Source organism: Diceros bicornis, chromosome 12 (genome assembly GCF_020826845.1).
Source record: "Diceros bicornis minor isolate mBicDic1 chromosome 12, mDicBic1.mat.cur, whole genome shotgun sequence".
Taxonomy (NCBI): Eukaryota; Metazoa; Chordata; class Mammalia; order Perissodactyla; family Rhinocerotidae; genus Diceros; species Diceros bicornis.
This window is the reverse complement of record NC_080751.1, coordinates 35256006-35280028: the sequence shown is the minus strand read 5'-3', so window position 1 is coordinate 35280028 and position 24023 is coordinate 35256006. Positions and strand designations below refer to the sequence as shown.

General features: G+C 36.8%; 1 protein-coding gene across 11 annotated transcripts in view; it reads right to left on the bottom strand.

Annotated features, from left to right (window-relative positions):
* The window catches only part of NRXN1 (neurexin 1), a 1082241-nt gene that overhangs the window by 652725 nt on the left and 405493 nt on the right, over positions 1-24023 (bottom strand). For all 11 annotated transcript variants that reach the window (XM_058551255.1, XM_058551254.1, XM_058551256.1 and 8 more), the window contains one exon: positions 2067-2368. In XM_058551255.1, the coding sequence (XP_058407238.1) occupies positions 2067-2368 (302 nt within the window). The remainder of the gene's footprint in view (positions 1-2066; positions 2369-24023) is intronic.

Below are 24023 nucleotides of genomic sequence, written 5' to 3'. Positions count from 1 at the left end.
AGTGCTTTGTGGAGAAGGGGGGAGAAAGGAAATTAAAAACTGTGAACAGAATAACGATCGTTACTTAAAAAATATGATGGTCTCTACCATGTTAGTACATTTTTTGATTCAGGTAACGGTTAGTAGAATGAAACATTCCATGAATGACATGTTAGTTATTAAGCATGTTAGTAACATAGAAAAAGGGCAAAAAAATTTTACAAGAAAAAAGCAGACTAACAAATAGGCCTCCCACAGAGGTAATATTTTTCCTGCCAGTATTGTTCATAACTTGCTACTAGACAGAAACAGACATATGGCAATGTTCCCTTTGTCTCCCTGAGTACATCTGACAGACATTTAAAAAGTCTAAAAGGGATTCAAGGCTCATCAGCTGACCACTGCCGCCTTATGCCCATAAGCGATCCCTCCCCCACCCTGGCCCACCCGGACCCCAGCAAATTCGTAGGAACCAGTTGGTATTGCCCTACTACTCAATTTTACAGCATACAAGGACTCCTCCTCAATCCAAAACTTCCTTCGGTCATATTGATGGACTTTAGGGTCACAGTTTACTGCAATGAAACAAAGCAAAGATCCTGACACATAGAATGAGTAGAATGGATTTGCTTTTAATCTGTCCTGCCACACATGCACCCCGGCCGTACAACTATGATTTCCTTTGAGATACTAATTTGCAGTTTGGTTTGTAACCTGAGCAAAGGCAAATCTAGAAAGCGGGCTCCTCGAGCCCCACCCTTCCTTCTGTGCTTCTCTCAAATGAGCCTCCGGTCTCTTGGTGAGTATCTGAGAGACAAAATAAAAAAGGAAAACCAAAGAGACAGACTGATAGGAAATCCATGGTCGACAGCTACACTGTGGTGGGCGACCATCTCCCAAGGCAGGTGTGAAGCATGCAGGCCTGGCCCAGGCCAATAAGGCCTCTGAAAGATCTTCAGGGCTCTTGAGAATCCTTCAGTTTTACTTGTTTGCCTTAGCTAGACTAAATCTGCACTCCTAAAATTTCTTTTTGCTTCTCTAGCTTGGATCGTTTAAGCATTTCAGAAGCGGGAAAGAAAAGGTTAGGCGGTTAACAGCTCAGAAAGAGAGGGCTGTTTAGTAAAGGAAAACCAGAGACAATTCGGTCACTCTGCAACTGTTCAGAGAAACAACAAATATGTTAAGGATATTAGTTTGAGATCAGTATGTACTGCAGAAAAATTAGTCACTGTCATCACTTAACAAAATGATACATTGTAATATAATAAAATTTCAAGTAATAACCAAAACTTATAATGTTCAACATATAAGGACAATCTATTCACTTTCATCAGTATATATATATACTGTAATAATATGTCTCAGTTAAAAACATACAGTATATGTGGCCCCATAGATTTATTAAAGAATTGATATTTTCCTAATATACAGACACTTGCAAAAATTTTTTAAAAATACAATCAAATAGAAATGGGCACCTAGAAGATGAACTGGCCTCTCCAGAATCATTTGGGGTTTAACTTAAAGTGACTGTGCTAAAAATAAAAATATCTTTATAAACAGACTCTCCAGGAGATTCATAAACCCCCAAAGTCATTTTTCCCTCTCAGGGACTTTTCTTGTCCCCATTTCAAAGATGGGATTGGGAGGGAGGAGGGATTGATACAATCCCAAATCACAAACACACTAGTTTTATTTTGACTACAAAAAAGGAACTGTGATTTAATGACCCCAATGTGCATGCTTCCAAATGATCACCATGAAAACTATAATTTAAAATCAAACAAACAAAAAATCAAAAACACAACAAAATCACACACATCACAGGAAGGGCAGGTCGCAGGGATATCCTTGCAGCCCTCTGGGAAATTGTCATATGTCGCTGTATCAAAATAGCCTTTGGGCCCCCAGAACTTTCTAGATATGCCCCTGCTCAAGTATGGCAGGAAGATTCATCTCAGAAGAAAAAGCTAATTTGTAAGCGACTCTGAGGAGCCCTATATCATGTTGTTAGGGTTTTCAAGTACCACAAACACAGCTGTAGCGAGAAACAAAGCCAGTTACTGTCTTATCCACTGCTCTGTTACCTGACGCAGATTCCTGGTGACTTTCACATCATGCCAGGCATTATCATTAAACTTTCCATTCACGGGCTCCACTAGTGCTTCAAAGGCCCCTGATCCCAAATTAATGACCAGAGAGACAGCTCCATTTTTCAGGGCAAGATTGACATAATCAGCCGATTTCCCGGTGTGAAGCATCAGTCCATTCCTCTGAAGGGTTTTAAAGGACAGAGTTATTTCATCGCTGCTGCTTTGAATGGGGTTTTGAGACAAGTCGTAGCAGAAGTATTCAGATCCCTTGAAAGTGGCAATATATTCTTCTTTTCCTAGAGGAAAGCAGATAACATATATGCATAAGTAAAGAAATATACTATGTAAATTAGCAGACCTTAACAGAAACAATAACTAATCAGCCCCCAAACTGTTTAATTAACATTCATGACAAGAGCCCTGTCAAAGAGAGTCAAATAGTACTGTAGGTGGCAGTATATTTTTAATAAATCTCCTTAGCTACTGGGCCATCAACTGCCGTAGCTAAAGCTGACATTCTTGAAAATTCAATTAATTCTTAAGTATCACTGCAAGAACTCTGATCAGACACAGTAGCTCTGTGATATCTCCAGGGCACGAATCAGGTACCATAAATGCATATTGGATGGTTCTACTCTGCTGGCAACAATAGATTCCAATGTGTTTGCAACATTCTCTCCATCCAACTGATGCGTTATTTTAATTTTCAGTGAGACATGTATATTCAAAAATTTTCTCCATGAAGAGCAAAATATTTTCATCACTGAGAAACCATAACAAATTATCTGGTGAGGGAAAAGCAAAGAAAAAAAATAGAATTGGGTCTGGGAGTAAATAGATCTCCTATACAGCACGTGCATTTTTTCTCTCTGGGTGGAGGGAGGAGTGATAGAAAGCTTAATGGAGTCAGCTGGATTGTTGATTCATTCCCTGATCTCACCAAGCAGATGGTAGGGCTGGCTTTTAGGAGACTGGTATGAATTCCAGCACATCATCATGGGGATAGCATGTGAATGAAGTCTCAACACAACATTTTCTATATATCTCAGTCTTTTACCATATTTAGGAGTAACAATGTGGCTCCCACAAGATGTTACACAGATCAAACAGAAATATGGCTATTTGGAAAGAGCAGTCTTCTCCCACTGATGAAGTGAGTTTAACCAAAGGAAGAGTGTAAGCCAAAAAGTACCTCAATTTCCTGGGCAAAGATAGCATTGTACCAAGAAAAATGAGACAGTATGGTCTGAAATCAGCTTCTGATAAACTATAAACATAGAATTATAAGTGGTACTATAGAATCTTAATCCATTTCACTGGCAATATAGCATCTTTACTATGCCCACTGAAGGGTTCATATACCAAAAGGGGCTTCACTCTTACCCTGGCAATAGATTTTTACCTCAGGGTTATTTTCATTTGATAGACAAATAACTCATGTCCTTGCAACAGAGCTCAAACCAAAGTTTCAGCTCATCAGTGCCGATGACCTGACTCGCTGGATGCACGTAAGTGGCTATAGGTAGGCAAGGCATGGCGCTGAGTGAGACAGTGAGCACCTAGGGACTTTCACAAGGTTAGTGAGCCATTGAAGAATACTCACTGCCTACTACAAACTATTAGTGAAGGCTAGTGGTCAGGCCAAACCCACCATATTCTGAGGCAGAGTCATAGCAAGGACAACCCAATCCATAGTAGAGGGTCCCCTCCATTCATGCACTCAAAATATTGGGTGAGGGGCCGGCCCCGTGGCTTAGCCGTTAAGTGCGCGTGCTCCGCTATTGGCGGCCTGGGTTCGGATCCCGGGCACGCACTGACTCACTGCTTGTCTGGCCATGCCGAGGCGGTGTCCCAAATACAGCAACTAGAAGGATGTGCAACTATGACATACAACTATCTACTGGGGCCTTGGGGAGAAAAAGGGAAAAAAAGGAGGGGGACTGGCAATAGATGTTAGCTCAGGGCCAGTCTTCCTCAGCAAAAAGAGGAGGATTGGCATGGATGTTAGCTCAGGGCTGATCTTCCTCACAAAAAAAAAAAGACTGTAGAAAAAAATAAAAATATTGGGTGAGCACTTCCCAAGTGTTAAGCCCAGTACTAGTCTTTAGGGATAATGGAGTGACCAAGGCTGACCTAATCTGAAAGTTTACAGTCCAGATCTCTGCTTCCTTGGTCAGTTCAATACAGCAAGTGGCTTGATATTGGTAGCCAACACAAGTAAATATTTCTGACATACTGAGGGAAAAAAAGTAGGCCAAAACATGAATTTAGATCCTAGCTTGGCCACTTGCTAACTGCACTGGGGGAAATTATGCATCTTTTTAAGTCTCAGTTTCTGAAAATGGTTAGTGATACCAATCTTTCATGGTAAAATGAGATAATGCCTATATAGGCATCAGGCAAAGTTGGTGGGTACTAGGAATGGTAGAAGTCTTCCTCCTTGCCTGTCTAATGTGATAAACGGGATAAGGGATCTAAAACAAACAGCATATGTCATACTTTAAAATCTAGCATATTCTCTTTAGGATGAGAAACTGAACAAGGATGCCCGTTATCAACATACAATAGTTGAAGTCCCAGCTAACGTAGGAAGACAAGAAAAATATATAAGCATTATAAAAGTTATAAGTGAAAAAAATAACATAATAGCAAATATTATTCTATAAATTAAAAGAACAAAATAATCTTTAAAAAATTATTGGTCTTAAAAAGGTATTTCAGAAAGATTGCAGTGTTCTATGTACTGGGGACAGTCAATGTTTTAAACATGTATAAACAGATCTATAGATTCAATGAAATTCCAGTAAAAATTCTGAATGAATTTTTTAAATGAATGTGAAAAGCTGATTTTACAAGCTTTATGGGAAAAAGAAAGAGCCCCAAATAGCCAAGATATGGCAGAGAAAGAAGATAAAGCAACTTTCCTGTGTAAAGATGGACATTTATTAGAAAATTATGGTAATTAAGATAATGCATTAGGATAGACAAAAGGGGGAGAATAAAGATAATCAATCAAACTAAAAATAATCTTAAGCATATATGAAAATGATTTATATTGAATCAAGCATTGCAGACATATGAGCAAAGCATAAATTAGTCAATAAATGGTGCTGGGACAACAAGTTATCTACACGAACAAAGTGAAATTGGATCTTTCATCATTTTGCTTACAAAAATCAATTCTCCATGGACTAGAGATACATATTAGTGAGGCAAATATGTAAAATTTTTGTAAGACAAGAAATTATGATACTAAAGTATGGAAAATCGGCATAAAAACCACTAATAAAATATTGATAAATTCAACCATATTAAAATTAAGAACAGCTGTTCATCAATAAAACCATAAAGAGAGTAAGAATTTAAATAAAAAATTGGGAAATAATAGTTTCATACCATATTAATTGACAAAGGAAAGGACTAGAATCGAGGATATGCAAAACACTCTGATAAATCAATATGAAAAGAAAGACAAACAATGGGAAAATAGGTAAGAGAAGTGTACAGTAATTTCACAGAAGAATAGGTATATAAATATACACCCTATGAATAAACGAAAAGATGCTCAATCCTATGAGTCTTCAGGGAAAGGCAAAAATCAAACTATATTCAGATACCATTTCATAGTCACAAAATTGACAAAAAATGAAAAGATAGAAAAATTCCAGGTTTTAGAAAATCTGTGGATAAACAGTAATTCTTATCCACTGCTGATGAGAGTGCTGATGAGATGAAAACTGGCCAACTGCAATAGCACTATTTGGCATTATGCAATCCCGTGGGAATTCCATATATTATAAAGGTCTCAGTCCTTAGAAAATGGTTACCATAATCAATAAAAATAACATTTCCCAATTCTTTTCAATTCATTTCTCTCTGCTTATTGTTCTGATCATTTGATGATAGGTAGTTAGTGAATTCTGGTTCTATACATATACATACATCATATATGGTGAGATCCACCTGTCTGAAGACGGTATTTGCAAAATTTTCATCTCCATTGAATACTCAGAATAGGTCTCTGAGCCACAGGGAGTTTTAGAGATCCTCCTCTAGCCCAACCCTTTAATTCTCATTATTAAGAAAGTTTAAGGCCCAAATAGTTTAAATTACTGTCAAATTCAGAAAGTGTGTCAACAACAGAAGCAGGACTAGAACTCAGTCTTCTGACTACCCTTAAATAACCAAAATAACAAAGTTTGGGGGCTTGAAGAGGTTTGGTCTAGTTGAAAAGCTGCAGCATTTGATCCACGTGACCTCATATCATTCCAAGTCTGCATCATTCAGACTGAATCTTGACAAAGGATTTGTTTGCCAGACAATGTGGCAGAGCCAAGGGAAAAAAGAGTAAACAGAGTTTGCAGTTCACTACACAGCAAGCTTTGAAGTCATATGAGTGCTGATGACATTTAATACCATAATATTCCTATTACTCAAAAATGAAAATATATCACTCCTTTTATATTGTTTAATTTCAAATTTAGGTAATTCAAATTTGCATTAAATGCAACCACATAGTTTTGGAAAAATTCACTCTGTAGAATAAAACATTACCTTGAAATGCCATAAATGAGACATGAATCTAAGCAGGGAAAATATTTTTGCTATGTTCTTTTTCATGAAAGAATACGTATACTATATGAAAATACAAAAATCATTCTATTTTCTACAATGTAAGGGACTATATTTCCTCCAATTCATTGTCTGCTACCGTATAGTCTCTGTCATTAAGTTTTGTGCTATATTACATGCAAATACCAAGCAGCACAGTGAAGAGTTATTTATGTTTTCCTGTTGAACAATTAAAGAATGGGTCTATGTCCATTTTAAAATATAAGTCCCAAATATCTTATGTAGTTCTAATATGTGCTAAAACAATAAACATAAAAAAGAAATTAAATCCATAGCAATACATACATCAACAAATACTTATATCCAGGATACATAAAGAACTTATATAAATCAATAAAGAAAAGACTAGACAAACCAACAGGAAAAATAGACAAATCACTTGAACAGAGACTTCCTGAAAAAGGATATTCATATGAAAAGATGTTCAACTTTATTACTCTTCAGAGAAATGCAAACTAAAACCATAGTGAAATATCAATATATTCCCTTACAATGGATAAAATGGAAAAGAATAAAAGTACCCAGTGTGAGTGAGGATGTGGAGCAACTGAAACTCTCATATATTGCTGACGGGAAATTTTTGAAATTGTCTGGTATTATCTTTCTTTCTTTTTTTTTTTTTTTGTGAGGAAGATCAGCCCTGAGCTAACATCCATGCCAATACTCCTCTTTTTGCTGAGGAAGACCAGCCCTGAGCTAAGCTCTATTGTCAATCGTCCTCCTTTTTTTCCCTTTTTCTCCCCAAAGCCCCAGTAGATAGTTGTATGTCATAGTTGCACATCCTGCTAGTTGCTGTATGTGGGACGCCACCTCAGCATGGCCGGAGAAGCGGTGCGTCGGTGCGCACCCGGGATCCGAACCTGGGCTGCCAGTAGTGGAGCGTGCGCACTTAACCACTAAGCCACAGGGCCGGCCCGGCATTATCTTTTAAAGCTGAACATATGCCTACCCTATGACTCAGACAGAAAATTTCACTTGTACGTATACATCCAACAAAACTGCACACAAAGATCATCAGAATAACATACCAGAATGTTTACAGTAGCACTCTGCATAACCTCAAATTGAACACTACTAAAATGCCAGTCAATAGTAGAATGGATAAATAAATTGACGTATAGTCACGCAACGTAATATTAAACAACAATGAGAATATATGACCTACAGCTACCTGCAAAAATATGGATAAATCTCACAATAATAATGTTGAGTAAACAAAATTCAAGACACAGAAGAGAACATACTTATGATTTCATTTATATAAAAATTTTAAAAAGAAGCAAAATTAATCTCTACTGTTGTCAGTGAAGACAATGGCTACCCTTGGTAGAGGCAGAGGGGGGACTGGTGAGAAGGACTTCTGGGGTGCTAGTAATGTTCTGTTCTTGATCTGGATGTTGGTTACAGGTGTGCTAATAGTGCAAAGAATCACATAGCTTTACACTTATAATATGTGCACTTCCTAGTATTTATACTATATTTCAGTAAAAAGTTTCAAAAATCTGGATGATTGAGAACAAAACAAATTAATCTGATAAAGTATTTTCCTCCTCATTAATAGGGTGATATGAGCAAGACACCACTCCTATTAATGCTACTTTTATTAGTAAAAACTAAAATAATAGCAATAATAATGATATCAATTATGTAGCATTTAAAAACAATTCAATGCATATTAATAAACTTTATATCATTTGCTCTTCAGAGTAACTCGTAAGATTTAGAAAAAATATATTGGCTGCATGGATATAATTATAGTTGTTTGAAGGACCATACTCTAAATGTGTTGATTAATTAATCAATACCAAGATGAAGGGAGTATCTATTACTAAGCATAGAAATGCTATGATAGAATTAGTGAAACAATTTAAAAATAAACTGTTCAAATACTTGGAACATTTAATATTCTATATTAATTTTTTTATGGTGCTATACAACTGGAGGAAGAGATCTAATAGGGTGCCATTGGATTTAGTCCTGTTAGTTTTCACCCCTTCAATAACTTAGATGAAAATACACAGTTCTTGCTCATCTAATTTTCTGAGGAAAAGTTCAATGAAAAAAATTGAAATTCTATAAATTCATATTATGCTGACCAGATAAGCTGTCTTTAACAAAGTTAAATCTGATGGGAATAAACCTGAGTCCTATTCTCAGGTCCCAAACCACTCAACTGACCAAGTAAAAGGATTTAGGAAACATGACTTCTCAGACACAACAGAAATATTGGAGGTCTTAGAACATGAATCAGCAGTGTGATGAAGGCACTCAAAAAAGCCCATGTAAGCATGGTTACATTCATGAAAGTACTTAGAAGAGAGATGGGATGGTCCTGTACTTTAGTGCTGGTCAGCTCATGCCTGTTATCACACTTCTATTTGGACAAGCTGGAATGTGTTTAGATATCTGCTGAGATGATTAAAGGCTTCTATATTATATAAGGTAGTATAAAGAACTCTCTAAAGAAAAGACTTAGGGGATATATGGCAGCATGTTCAAATATCAGGAAGAATGTCCTCTAGAGGAGTAATTCCATTCTGTGTGGAATCAGGGGTGTAAATAGAATCAAAGCACAAACGCTATGGGAAAATACATTTCAATATAATGAAGACTTCCAGGAGAGTTATCCTATCCATAGGTGGAACACTCCATTCGATAGTAAAGTCCTTATCACAGAAAGGACTTAAACACAACCACATAAACATGAACCACTTAACTGGGTGTGGTAGAAGTCGAATCTTTGGATGGTGGATTGAACAAATAGATCCTTTCAACACGAAGAATCACTGATTTCTACTTTATAAAGAGGAATACTAGACAAAGAGAGGTTAAATGACTTCCCAAGTTCACAAAGAAATTGATTCTCAGAACGTCCCTTCCTATTGCCTATATATGGGGTAAAATCTCATTAATTTGACTTTATGTTTCTACAGCTTTCAAGTTCATTCACTGAACTTCTTTACTAAGTGAAGAATCTGCCAGGGAATGACCCTACCTCCTAAGGACAAGGATGCCTATGGGTAGAGAAGTTCCACTGTCCCCACTTACATGAAGAATGTCGGGCCATTTTCCTACGCCAAGAAACTGGCCCACATTATTGTTCTTTATTATCTTGCTTTTCAAATATACAATTCCAAATCACACAGGTTTGTAAGGTTTTACTATATTCATGTGATTCTAAGGTTGTCTTCAAACACAAACCAGAAACCAAAATCAATATCTGAAAAAAACAAATGAACAAAAACAGACATCTGAGTGAGAGACTTGTTCATTTGTTTTTCTATTCTGGAAGTCAAATACTCAAGAATATTTTGCCAAAAACATCCTTGACTAAACAAAGGTACACACTAGAAGTTTACATTATTAAATTAAATAATAAGCCTTTCTGTCTCTGACAATAAAGATAAAGCAAGTTTAGAAAAACAGAAAAGGCAAGTCTGCTTATTGAAAATCACATCAGGTTAAATCCTCAGTCCCTAAGAAGCGTAACAGAAAATAGCATCCTTTTATTTGCCACAACCCTGTGTAATTTAGAAATTAAAACAATCATTTGATTACTATAAGGAAAAATAGCATGACTTTAAAGAGAGTAGTTCACTCTTCCCTCAGATTTTCTAGGAGATGCAATGCTGCAAAACATTCTAAAATTCCCAAATATGATTTAACCTACGAAAATTCTGAGGCTAACTTCTATTTTCTGAAGTAAGAAATCAAGCTTTATAAAATATTCATTTTTCAAGGTTTTATTTCACTTTAGGTACACCTCAAGGCAACCAATCCGGAAATAAGTTGCCAAGCATCCATCAGATAACCCCAAAAAAGATCATACGCTTGAGGTCATTAAATACGAAAGCTAGAGAAGACAGAAATTATTTAGTCCAATACCTTCCTTTATTAGATCAAGAGAGTGAGGCGTCCAACAGATAAAATTACGGTCACATAACTAATCGGGGTAGAATCAAAATACAATCCCTGCCCTCCCGACTCCAGTTTCAGGCTCTTCCTTATTTCCCAGATATTGTCATGAAATGAGCCTCTAATTCATGACCAAAAACTAAATGCAGCTTAAACTTGAACATATTTTTCCAAAAGAAAATAGAACCCGGTGCAAAACTCTAGTACAATTCTCCAATCCTGTTGTGCAACTGATTTGCATTTGTTTAAATAGCTGCAGGTGCTGGAAACCAAATAGGCCACTTTATGCCTGTCTGGGCTGATGACCAGTCAGTTCTTCACACATCATATGATACACAGGGAAAGCAATAAACAAATGCGCTTGCATTCACCAGGTGTGCAATACTGTAATTTTTGGGCCCGCCTCAGGCTCATTCCCTGCAATTGAATCTATGACAACCAGACTCTAGCATCTTTCAGGCTGGAGGAAACCAGCGACACAATCAAAATAAAAACATAGCTTGGTAAATATAAACTTTACAAAGAATCTCTAGATCAACTTATGAATTCTTTGGGTGCCAACTAACGATTTCTTAACAAAGAACTAAATTATATAATTACGTTCATAGCGGATTTATAGATATTCTACACTTATAGACAATCTTCATTTATAAAATGGATATGGAATAAATAATCTCAAGTATGAAATCACCTTACTGGTGATTATCACTGACTTGGTCAGGGCAATATATGCTGAACAATTTGTCTGTCTAACCAAGCTCCAAAGAGTGGCCACTTTATAACATTGTAGGCTGCTTTCTCCCTAGAATCAGAGTGGGGCTGCCTCTAACTCTAAAAATCTATAACTCGAGCTATCCAAGTATTGTGGCCATGTGGTAAACTGCTCCACATTATAGAATGTGATTTTTTTTTATAGATACAAATTGTGGCATCTTGGAAGGCACAAGCAGAGCAGAGGAGACCCCTCAGGACCCCTCCCCAACCTACTGATGCAGAATCTGTACTTTAACGGTGATGTAAGTGCACGTTAAAGGGTAAGAGTCCTATTGTTATAACAGACTCTTAGATTGCTGATTGTTTTTGTGTGTCTGTCACATCGGACTTAAGTAATACAGACAAAATATTTTGATATCACGGCACTTAAGGGATAAACACTCAGATCAGCTACTTTGCATCTTTTAATTGGAAATGCAAGGCTTAAAAAAAAATCAGAGAGATCTGATCAGTGTGTAGATTTGTCAAATATCTAGTTAATATGTATCCCAGCAGAGTCCAGCCATTAAATTATTGGAGGTAATCTCTGAATTCTTATTCTCAATGTGTTTCACCTTTAGGCAATATTGCAATAGGATCCTCTGTGGGTTTGGGAACTTAGTACTACTCTTCTGGATAAATCTAAAGGGTGTATATCTTCTGGTACAGTCTAACAAGTCATCACTATTAGTGATTATACTTAATGAGCTTCATGCAACTGCATTTATGTCTCCAGAAATATCTCGGTTTATCCACTGCTGCAACCGGAAACAAACTACTGTGCATTCTGGATGTGACCTGACCCAGTGAAAACTAATGAGCCTGGCCGTCACATTTCTACTTATCACAGTTAAGGGAACTCAGAACATTTTAGAGTCAATAATACCCACCAGTGGGAGAAATACACACTACTAAGTCAAAGTCTACTATGTGTAAAACAAGAATGGCAATTCCTTGTAAGAAAGAACGAACTAAACTTATATTATCTTGGCATCCCCAGCACTTTAAGTAGAAATGGGAGTAAATAAACATGATAAGTGTAAGGAGGAATTATGCTGGGGTGAGAAGGGATGTACTTACTAAACCCTGCTTCTTAGGAGGCTCAGCTAATGTTTTTGTTTTATTTTATCATTTTTTTTTTCTTTTTTTCAGATAGATTGCTAACTTGTTACTAAAATAACGCAAAGTAGTAAGTCAGCATATACTAAGCTCAGTATAAAGTAGGAACACTTGAATGGTAGAGTACCCTTCTTTGCACTAGGGGAAGAAGAGAAGGGATGCTCGAAACTCATGGCATGTCTTTGATCTTAAGACAAAGAATACTGGATCCAAAAGACACTGACGTAAAGCACCTAGTACTGAAACTGGAAATAAGAGGGAGATTAACATTCATTCAGGCATCATTCATTTTACAATTCTATATAAGATGCCCACAATTTGGAGGCACTATTTTAGGTATTAGAAATACATTAGTAAACAAGGCCCCCTGGGTCCCCCCCTCATCAAACTAGTGAGGGACAGAGAACCATAAATAAGCAAACAGTCATATGTGACACTGAGCAAACAAAACGAATCCAATGAGAGAGTGAGAATGACTGGGGCAGGGTGATTGATTTAGGTGACTAGGAAAGCTCTCTCAGCAGATGACGTTTAAACTGAGACCTAACGCTGAGGAGCCACTCATGGGAAGGTCTGGGCAAAGAGTATCCCAAGCAGAAAGAACTCAAAGCACCACCTCCTGAAATGAGAAAATATTTCGGTTCATTTCAGGAATAGAGAAAAATCCAGTGAGCATTGAGCATAGCGAAACAGGGGCAATGCAGAATGCAATGAGATCTGGGGCTAGGTCAGGTAGGCCCTTCTCAATCTTGGTCAAACTTTTGGAGTTCATGTACAAGGGGAGCCCTTGGAGTATCGTAGGCTGAGGAGTGACATGATTTGATTTACATTCCAAAAAGATAAGTCCAGCTTCTGTGTGGAGATTGGACTCTGGGTAGTCATGGAAGTGGCAGCAATGAGACCAACATTTATGAAGTTAGAGACGATAGGCATGTGGGCTAAGGAGTCATACACACCTGGGTTTGAATCTCACCGTCACATTGTGAGCACCTGGATAAATAATCGATCACCTTAAAATCTGTTTTCTTATCAGTAAGTAGAGGCAATAAAACTAGGATCTAGCTGACAGGGTAGTTGTGAGGATTAAATAATATAATGTACATGCAATAGGTTTATTAGAGAGTCATAAACCATGGGATGTATTTGTGGTATATAAGTTTGAAAGAGTATTTATTTATGTATTTATTATATTTCTTCAGCCACTGCTTTCAAACATGTATTGTCACTTCTTTTCTTCATCTCTTAACAATTTTTGCACAGAATCACTGAATTTCTGGTCACTTTTGGTTATTAAAAACTCAGGCTACTTTATAACTTTAACCTAAGATTTGATGTAAATTTCTTCTCTCATCTCATAGTCCGAGTTGAGGAGGAGAGGGAGGATGTAGTATGGCTCTAAGCATCTTCTTACCACTTGCCTTAAGACTTGGCCCTTCTTGCATTTTCCAGATACAAGAAAGAGAGAAACAGAAAGAGAGAGAGAGAGATTCATCTGGCTCAACCCGCTTCAACCTCCAGCTCCAGTCTTCATACAATACCCCACAGCATCTGGCTACTGTAGTCCTCTGGCCCAGCAAGTGGCCTTCTTGTGAGTAATACTGGCCAGATGGCTCGAACCCCATCCTAAGTGGAATGTCTGCTTGACTCATAGAATCTTATCATCCCGGCAACACCAAACGTTGAGAGTGTAGGCTATACACCTGTTGTCATCTCTTTCCACCCTGCCAGTTCCCCTCTCCCCTCCTCAGAAAGGCAGGTCAGCAAGTTTGATGCATACACTCCCATGCATCAGGAAAGTAGCATGCTGATCTTCCTTTTTGGCAGGCATACTCAGGCTTTACACGTGATTCTATAGTAGTTTCTTCCCTCAATTAGCTTGGACAAAGGAACCATATTTCTCCTTGAACAGTACATTTTCACAGGGCCTATGACCTAGTGACTCTCTTTTCCCTATTCCTCTGTTCCTTAGAAGTAGGTAGATAGGGAAAGTGGGAGCTGGGGAGGCAGACAGCACATTAGGAGTGGTTGAAGGGTAAGTTCTCCTGTCTTCTAGTAAGTGGTGGGGGAGACAACTGGCTAGTTTTTAGAGGTTCTCTTTATAGCGGAGGTTACTTAAATTCTTTTGTTTCAAGGGGTTCTAGTCAACAATTCTATGAGGAAAATTTCTCCTGAACATGTCATTATGTACATAAGGTCATACCCGGCATATGGTGGGCAATTAATTGTTAGTTATTATTACCACTACTATTAAAGTAACTACTACATTTTAAAGGACAAACAGTTTTTAAAAAATCAGCTTCAAATCTTTTATTAACCAGAATATCATTATGCCCAACACCTTAATTCTAGGGAAATTTTGGTTAATTAAGGTCCGTGGAGTAATAAAGAGATGGAAGTATTACAAATAGCATAAAGTTGAGCACTGGTTTCCACTCAGCCACTTTTCAGCTCTCTGCCCTTGGCCACCTCACTTACCCTAACGGGGCCTCATTTTCCACCCTGGCAAAGTGACACCGCCAGACTAAGTGATCTTCAGTGTTTCTATCAATTATAAAATTCTATGGTTCTATGAGCCACTGTTTCATAGATTCATTTAATAAACATTTACTGAGGCTCAACTCTGTGCCAAACTCTATTGCTTTCCTGCCATTGAAATCAGGCAACATGCTAGAGTTAAAATGTCTTTAAAGATTTCTGATGGCTGTTGCATTTAAAACTTTCCATAACAACCTCTGTCTCTTTGGGCTTCTAGAGTTAGTTTTCCTCTTAGTCTTCAAAGACTTAAAAATTGAGAAAAACAAAGGGATATGGAAAGGTATTCTGTTCACACTTTATCAGAAATGCACTGTCTATTATGATCACCTCCCTTCCTTAGCCCAGAAAAGGATACCTTCAACAGATTTTTATGATCCTACGTATGCTGGGGTGTTAGTGAATCCAGGGCTCCTAATTCCAAATCAAGGGTTCTAACTATAGGAAAACACTAGTCATTGTTGATTGATTCTTCTGTACTTTTATTGAAGAAGTATTTGTACTCCCAAATTAATTCATATAAATTTTAGTAAGTAATATCAGCTTTCTCTTAAAATATTTTATTATTCTACCAATAGCATTTATATGGAAAAGTACCTTAAATTTGAAAGAAAAAAAGTCATTAACATTGTCTAGCTCAGTAATTCTCATCCCAGGTTCCTCATGTGATTTAAATACTATTTTCTCAATTCTCCCAAGGATGGTACAAAGCTAGCACCTTTCTAGATACATAGGAGAGAAGTCAGCTCATTATGTACAATGGATTCCTTAGGGCTTTATTCCCTTCCTGACAACAGTAGAGCTCTAGCCTAAGTACAAACACGTAGAATTTATCAGAAAGATTTTGGGAGTAGCTCGCACAATAGAAAGAATCATTGAACCACCAGGTCGTGGAAAAGAAAGATAGGGAAGAGCTAACTCCTCATGGTAGAGTTCCTGGTCTCCTCTGGGGCTGTATCACTCATATAACTCAGCCACAGTGAACTCCATACTGAAAGTCTATAATACTGTAATAGAAAAACAATAATAATAGAAACGCTATTACAATCTCCCTTTTAATTTTAATGATATAAACTTAGGTCTGAGGGTCCAAAGTAAAACGATAGACATTGGCTGATTTGTGACTAACTTTATTTGAACTGTGAAACTTTATCAGAAATCCCAGTGAATCACAGAATTGTCAACTTTCGAGTTGGAAGAGGGAAATCCATAAAGGTTTTGAGATTTTCTCTGGTGTCCATAGCTAGACACAGGTGAAGCTGGGATCAGAAGCTGGGTTTCTAGACCAGTTGATCCCAAACAGGGCTGCTCATCAGAATCACCTGGGGGACCCTTTAAAAAGCATATTTCTAGCACCCATTCCCATAAGTCCTACTTTAACAAATTGGGGTGGTGTTCCTGATACTTTGTTATTATTTTTTAGTTCCCAGTTACTTCCAATAACCAGCTTAGCTTGAAACTCAATGTTTTTTGTAATGTATTGGGCCTTCCCTCACCTTACTCTCCATGGAAAGAACCCATTTCCCAACAAACAGTGAGCACAAAATGTGAGACAAAATATAAACAAAGCAATCAAAAAGCAAAGTACATTCTCACTTTTTAGTTTGGAAGCAATTTGATTTGTGAGAGAACATTCCAGCCAGACTGAACAATACCACTTCTTGAATCAGTTACTATAATTCACAATATATCCCATTCACTTCTCACAGTGAGGGTTCTCTGGTCTCAAGGATAGGACACATTTCCACATTCACAGGGTGTAAATGCTTTTTTTCCTTTTCTACTTGTTGTGAGTAAACCAAATATCCCGTTGAAACAAGTCTTTTCTTTCTAAAGATCATTTGCCTTGACATTATATGGCAAGAATATGTGATATATTTCATATCCCATGCTTGAAATGTCGCCTCCACCTCCATTCCCCATGCTACATGCCTTCCCCATGAACATTTCATAAAACTATAAAAGTTAAAGAGATCTTCTAATTCAGAGCTTTCAAAAATTCTTCCCATTTACCCAGGATTCACATACAATACATCGGCTTTCTACTTGCAATGCATTCTTCTATTTTTTATAGAAATTGTACTAAATTAATTTCATAATCTAATAACGGTTCACCACTCAAATCTGAAAAAAACACTGATTTACTTCAGCGTTTTCATTTTACAGATAAGAAAACTAAGACCCGGAGAACTTAAGAGACTTGGCAAAAACCACTTAGCTTGCAAATGCCCCGGACTAGAATTTGTATCTCTGACTCTCAATCCCATGCTTTTTCTACTACATTCTCCTTTATACAAGAATATTGACATTCAATACTAATTTAATCTCTTTCTCATATATCTAGTTTTTATAACTGTGAGATAAAATATACAAATTATAGTTTTATAGCTTTCACGTCACCAAATATTATTAGTATTTTTCTCAGCTACAATCTCGAAGTGAAATAATTATCTTCCTCACCATTCTACCACACCATATTTGCACTAATTATGTTAAGCTTCTTAACATCAAAATTTGAATTTTGCAGTTATTTTGACATATAGTATTATAATGAAAGCCTCTGACTCAAATTTTCAGATATTCCTATTTAAAAACAGACAATGCATTTTATTTTAAATTGATAGTATTGCCATGATGTGGGAAAAATCTGTATCATTTTACAATAAAAAATAAACATAAAACATAAACATAAACATACATATAACTATCTTGATAAGAAGCTAATTACTGGCTAATTAGGAAAATCAGGTTGAGGTGATGTAATAAAATGTTTAATATTCATAGTGGTTCTCAACTTGGCATCCCACTGAAATCCCCTAAAGAGCCTTGAAAAATATTGATTCCTGGATCACAGCTCCCCACCTGAACATTCTCATTTAATTGGTCAAGTATGTGGCCTGGGCATTGGAATTTTCAGAAGCTTCCCAAGTGATTCTAATGTGCAGACATGGTAGAGAATCAAGAGTTTAGAGAGATATGACTTAGGTATTTAATGTGCAATAATTGTGCCTCTATAACTGTACTAATTTAGTTATAATAATGTGACAAAATTTTGTGGCTCTTCAAGCTATAACTGACACTTTAGATATGGCCTGCCTGTGTACAGTATTGCTTTACACTGGCGTATTGCTTGAGTAATTAATAAGCAGTCAGCAGATTTTATCTTATAAAGTGGGAACACAAGTGCGTTTCCTCTCTCCCCTTCGATGGTGTCTCCCCTTCGATGGTGCGTTGTCAGACCGACCTTCAGAAGCATCTGATTTTAAGTCACAGTGTTCTTTTTAAAGGTCTATCTTTATGTAAAACCACGTGAATGTGTACTCAACCCCTTCAAGGAAAGCTAAAAACCTGTGCTGATATACACATCTCCTTTCTGAAAGAAATGTCATCTAAGAAGCAATCTAGAAGTGTATCTTGCTACTCTCTCAGACAATCACATTTGCCCAAATACACAGAAACTCCCAGTTAGCTAAATTCAATTGTTTTCTCATTTTTTTTAATTTAAAAATGCAGCCAATCTCCAAGATCCCATTATACAAATATATAAAGTTTAAGTATTTCTGGCAAAGCCTAATGCAAACATTCAAAGAAAGCAAATATTCCAAATCCTTAAAGGCCTGTCTTGAACAGTGCTCTGTATTTGATGGTCGGAACAAAGCCTGAAGCTGATGAAAAAAATATGGAAGGTAAATATCCCACTATGGATATTAAAAACAAGGATATTCTACTCTAAGGAGAAAGTCATGGAAGGAATTCCTGGGAAAAAATAGATAATAAACAAAGAAAGATGCCGAACAAGAGTCAGTCCTGAGATAGTTAACGAGAAGAGCAGACACCCATCCATCAGCCACTTCTCCTTGACAGGCCCATCTTTCTTTAATAAGTTGAGATGTCTCTACATTGCAGGCTAAAATTTTAAGTGTCTAAGCTCCTCTTCCTTCTTCTGATAGACAAATGCACAAATGACTGATTTCTGCTTCCCTTGCTGCTGTGCCTTAATAAACAATCGGCTCAGGATTTTAACTAAGTCAAATGCTGACTAAAAGCCTCCTCACAAAAGCCTTTAGTAAATTTCTGCTTGTGTTTTCTTTCCATGTATTTCAACCTGAAGACAAAGAGTTTCTTCCCCATTCCCCTCATTTGCTGTCACTTGTTTGACTAATTAAATAGCAGGCTCTTTGAATGCTGAACGGAGAGAAAATGGAAGAGTGGACAGATGGGTCAAGATGGAATGTCCCTGGCTCGGGCAGGCCCTGTGCTTCTCTTCACTGAAACAAATCTTTTATTCTTCTTCTAGCTCAGATTCAAGGAAGGTGCAGAAGCAGCCCTTCAGCCTTTCCTACTTCAGGTCAGATTCCTTTTTGTACTTGGCATCCAACCTAGACACATCAACATTCTGTGCAAAATGGAAAGTTTCATGCTTCCAAGCAATTCAAGTGCATTCTGTGGTCCTTTTGTTCTGTGGGCTGTCTTAGCAGATTTGAAGTATCTCTTAGGGCAAAGTGGTTTGAAAGCTTTGAGGTTTTCTTGGCGACTGGGAAGAATAATTTGACTTCTCTTGGAATAAGATCATATTCAGCAAAAAAGATCTGCTGTGCTCAAGGTCATGGACCTTGGCTCTGTGGATATTCAATTATTCAGCAGAATAGCCACTCCAAGCCTTCAAAGCACTTTCTGATGCTGCTGTAGGTGTTTTCTGTGGAGACCTACCTCCCTGACAGCCTCTGAGATCTTACATCTGCACGTCCCCTTCTTGATGTTCTGCTCTCTGAAAACCACATGCCCTCTAAACTTATGTATATGCATGCATCCCCAAAGACTTGCAAAGAAATGCTTCCGTGAATCAAGATCTGTATATATACATATACATATATATAAATAACCAAATAGTTAAAGTTTTAAGGGTGAAGAGATTTTTTAAATGGATGCATTTCAAAGCCTCAAGTCTTAAGCATCATTTTGGAATGTGGTGTTTGCAAAATAAGTCATGTAAGCCCTGAGGAATTAAATAAACAATTAATTAAAGAGACATATTAAAGACCCACTACGTGTGAGGCACTATGTTAACTGCTCTGAGGAAAACAAAGATGAATTAGAGATCTATTTTATAAGATGTTCACAATGTAAGGAGGATACAAGGCATACAAAAGGCCATGGAAATTAAAAGGAAAAGATTATTTCCAAAGTGTTGAGATACATTTCATAAAGAAGGTAAAACTTGGATAATATTTTGAAGGATGACAGATTTGAAATTTAGGGGATTTGGGGAAAAGGCACTCCAGGTGATGAGATGGAGATGAGTGAAAGTTTTGAGGTGAGAAATCAAATAATTAATGAAATGTGACTAGAACTAAGGTGGCATGATAAAGAATAATGGCAAATGAGGTGAGAAAGTTTGGTTCAGGCTGAACCGTAAAAGGCCTTGATAAAGGGAGGAGACATTCCTGATATTTTTATCAAGAATATCCATCTGGGAGTGAATGGTGAATTACTGATTGGAATGAATTTAGGGACAATTGTAACTAATTTTTTTTGTTAGGAGTATTACAGTTTTGAACAATGCAGTCTACCAAAAATAAATGTAATGATTTCAACGTAAAAATAAAGACAGTTAAGCATTTGGAATGCACTATTCAGGTTTAGTTCAGAGGGGGAAAGAACAGATGGATGGTCCATCACAAGATATTTTTATTCTTATTTCCTATCAAATAGACAAGGATTTGTGAGGAAAACAGCTTCATGTAAAAAAGATTTACTTTGCACTATCTGCCAAGAAGGATATTGGTCTAATGATTCAAAGAAGTAAAGCAAAGTTATATTCTATTTAACTGTGAGATATATTCAAGTAAGTTGCATTAAACATGCTTAAAGAGTATAGTAAAGAGCCTTTAGATTTTTTAAAAGCACCATATTGAACATCTAACAAATAATAGCGTTAAGGTACTCTTTAAAAAATATCCTGTGAATGCCAACTTTTCTTACTGAATAAATTTAACTGCAAATGAATACAGTGCATACATACATTTTCTTCTGACTTTGTTTCCCGTGTAGTGGTAAAGAGCCCAGTCTCTAGAATCACAGAGGACAAATCACCACTCCATCACTTATTAGCTTTGTGACTGGCAAGTTGCTTAAACATTCTAATCCTCCAATTCCTCCTCTCTAAAATATGAGGAAAAGTAATATTTACCCAGAAGTTAATAAGTTGATGCTTATAAAATTATTAGCATAGGGTTTGGCCACAAATGTCATCCAGTTCTCTTGTACACCATTTTTATTTGTTTGTTCTTCAATCTTATACAATCATTTCTGAGTTTTACTTCATGGCAAGCTGCTTTCATTTCTTAATTAAGAAAATATTCCCTATCCCCAAATTATAAAGATATTTTCCTCTCTTTTAGTATTTCTATAATGCAATCCTTTTATTCTTTGTTTATAAGAATGATATGTGAAAGGAACCTAATTTTACTTTTTTTCCCCCACATGTACAATCAGTTCTTCCAACAGTGTCTATTAAATATCATGTCCTTTCCTTACAGTTTTTAAACATCATGTTATCACATACTAACTCCATATGTACCTGCTGCATTTCTAGATTCCATTTTTCTCCACACACCTGTTTGTCTCTTTCTGTGTCAGAACCAGACTGTTTTAATTATAGTCATTTCATAGTACCTTTTAGTATCATGTTGCTAACTTACTTGAATTATTATCTTTCTCAAAAAAATGTTAACCTTTTATGCAAATTTATGCTTGCATATTAACTTTAGAATCAATTTGTCAGGTCCCCAACCCTTCTCCCCAAATAGAGACTATGAGTTAAATTGCCCGAAGTCGATAATTTAATTTAACGCTTGAATCATCCTATCCAGGAGCACATGGTTTGTTTTTCTACTTATTTGGGTCCCGTTTTGTATCCTTCAGTCAAGTTTTATTATTTTCTGTATGTAGATTTTGCACAACGCCAGTATTTTCTAATGTTTGGGTGAGCTTTTCACATTCCTAAGATCTTCATGTGGGTAGAAGTATCCTGATGATTTAAACATCTACGTTAATTTGATACACACCAATTGAGAGAAAATCCAGCCCATATTTTTGCCTTCCCACTTTAGCCTTCTATCCTGATTATACTAAGTAACTGAATTGGTAAGAAAAATATTTATTCTTTAGATTATGCTTTCAGATTTGAAAAAGGTAGCTTTTTTTTCACCAGACTTATGTATACATGTTAAAAGCCAACAAGCTATACTATTTTAAAATTATATCTGTGGTAAGGAACAACTCCTATAAATTTCAGAAGAGACTATCAAAAGGAAATAAATAAATAAGAAAACAAATAATTTAACTGGAACCAAGCAGTCCCCAAATGGCTAATCTCCATGATCCTACAGGTGGAAAGGAAGCATGAAATCATCTTGAGAGATGGCTATCAATTTTAATCTCAGACATTTATGGGATGGAATAAAATTCTCTTCTACCAGCTCATTGGAGGACATTCTTCCAAGTCTGATCTCTTCATTAGTCTATTCTCCAGGTTGAAGGAAAAGAATTCTTCACTATTACTTTCCAATAACGACTCTGATGGACGTAAAATTGAAAGTGCAAATAGCCACCTTTCTCCTGCAATATCACTACTGAGGTCCAGCACTTAACACATTAATTCAGGAAATAAAAGTGTTGCAATTTAAGCCAATTCCAGATGCTGGGGCGTGTCCACAGGTTTGTTAAATATAAATGTTTCTTTTTAAAAGCATTGCTACATGAATTTCTTGATTTTGATGTTGAAAATAACATGTCAAATACAGGTACATTCCAAATATGACCTAAAACAAACATTCAAAACCACATCCCAGAAAGCTCTATTTTTCTATAAACTGTATAGAAAAGTGTCTCTAATTTTCATTTCTAAGGCAAAACAAATAATACGAGAGTGAATAAAAAATAACAGAGGGCCTCCTCTGGAATTAATAGCACTTTCATCTCTCTATCTCCTTACCAGGCTTTATTTTTCTTCCTATATAGCATTTACCATGCCCTGAAATGCGCAATATTTATTTATTTCCACATCGAGCACTAATAGGTGAGCTCCAGGAGGGCAGGGGATTTTTGTTGTTGTTATTGTCACGGTGGTTGTCTACCACCGCATCCCAGGGACTGCACCAGGAGGCACTCCATAACTCTCTGCTGATTGGATTATTCATAATTACTTCATCAAGTTGCACATGAGCAGAAGAACTAAAAATTAACCAAATAAGCTGTTTCAAAATATAAGTGGAACTTTCTGTCATTATCATGTACGGCCCTTTTAAACTTGACTGGGCTTAAAAATAAAAGGTAAATCTGATTATAGAGCTAAAGGAAAGCTACTGCTTGAATGTGAAATCAGGAATGATTTTTATTTACATGACTCCCTGTCTAAGGAGGAAAAACAGATACTAATCACACATTAAACAAATCATTCAATTACATTTGTTCAAAATGCCACCAAGGAAGGAAAGCTGTAATGTGCCCTGAGGGCAGATGTCCAACTGGCATTTAGGAAGGAATTCTCTGAAAAGCAACATTTCAGTTGCTAGGACCTGAAGAAAGAGTAAGAGTTAAGGCAGGTGCAAAGGGCAAGGAACATTCTAGGTATCTACAGAGATATCTAGAAAGTTCTGAGGTCAGGAAGATCTTGGCAAATTCTGGAAACTATGAGAATGGAGAGATACTAGAAAAGAATCAGGACAAAACAGGTAGAAGGCAGCTATTCTGGTGGCCGACTTTCTTCTCACACTGAATTAGCCAGCTGGAGTCCTTGGAACTTTCCTGTATCCAGCAGCACTCTGTCCCAGCCAGATGCTGCATCAGTAACAACTGGAAAAGTATGAAATAATCTGAAATTGGCCAATTTGTTTAGTGACGAGAGTGACTCCTGGCTGCTGCAAAAAGGCATTTTGTATTCAGGAAGTCTGAAATTCCTTAGGTAGCTTTCCAAATTTCATAAGCGCACTGTGATAT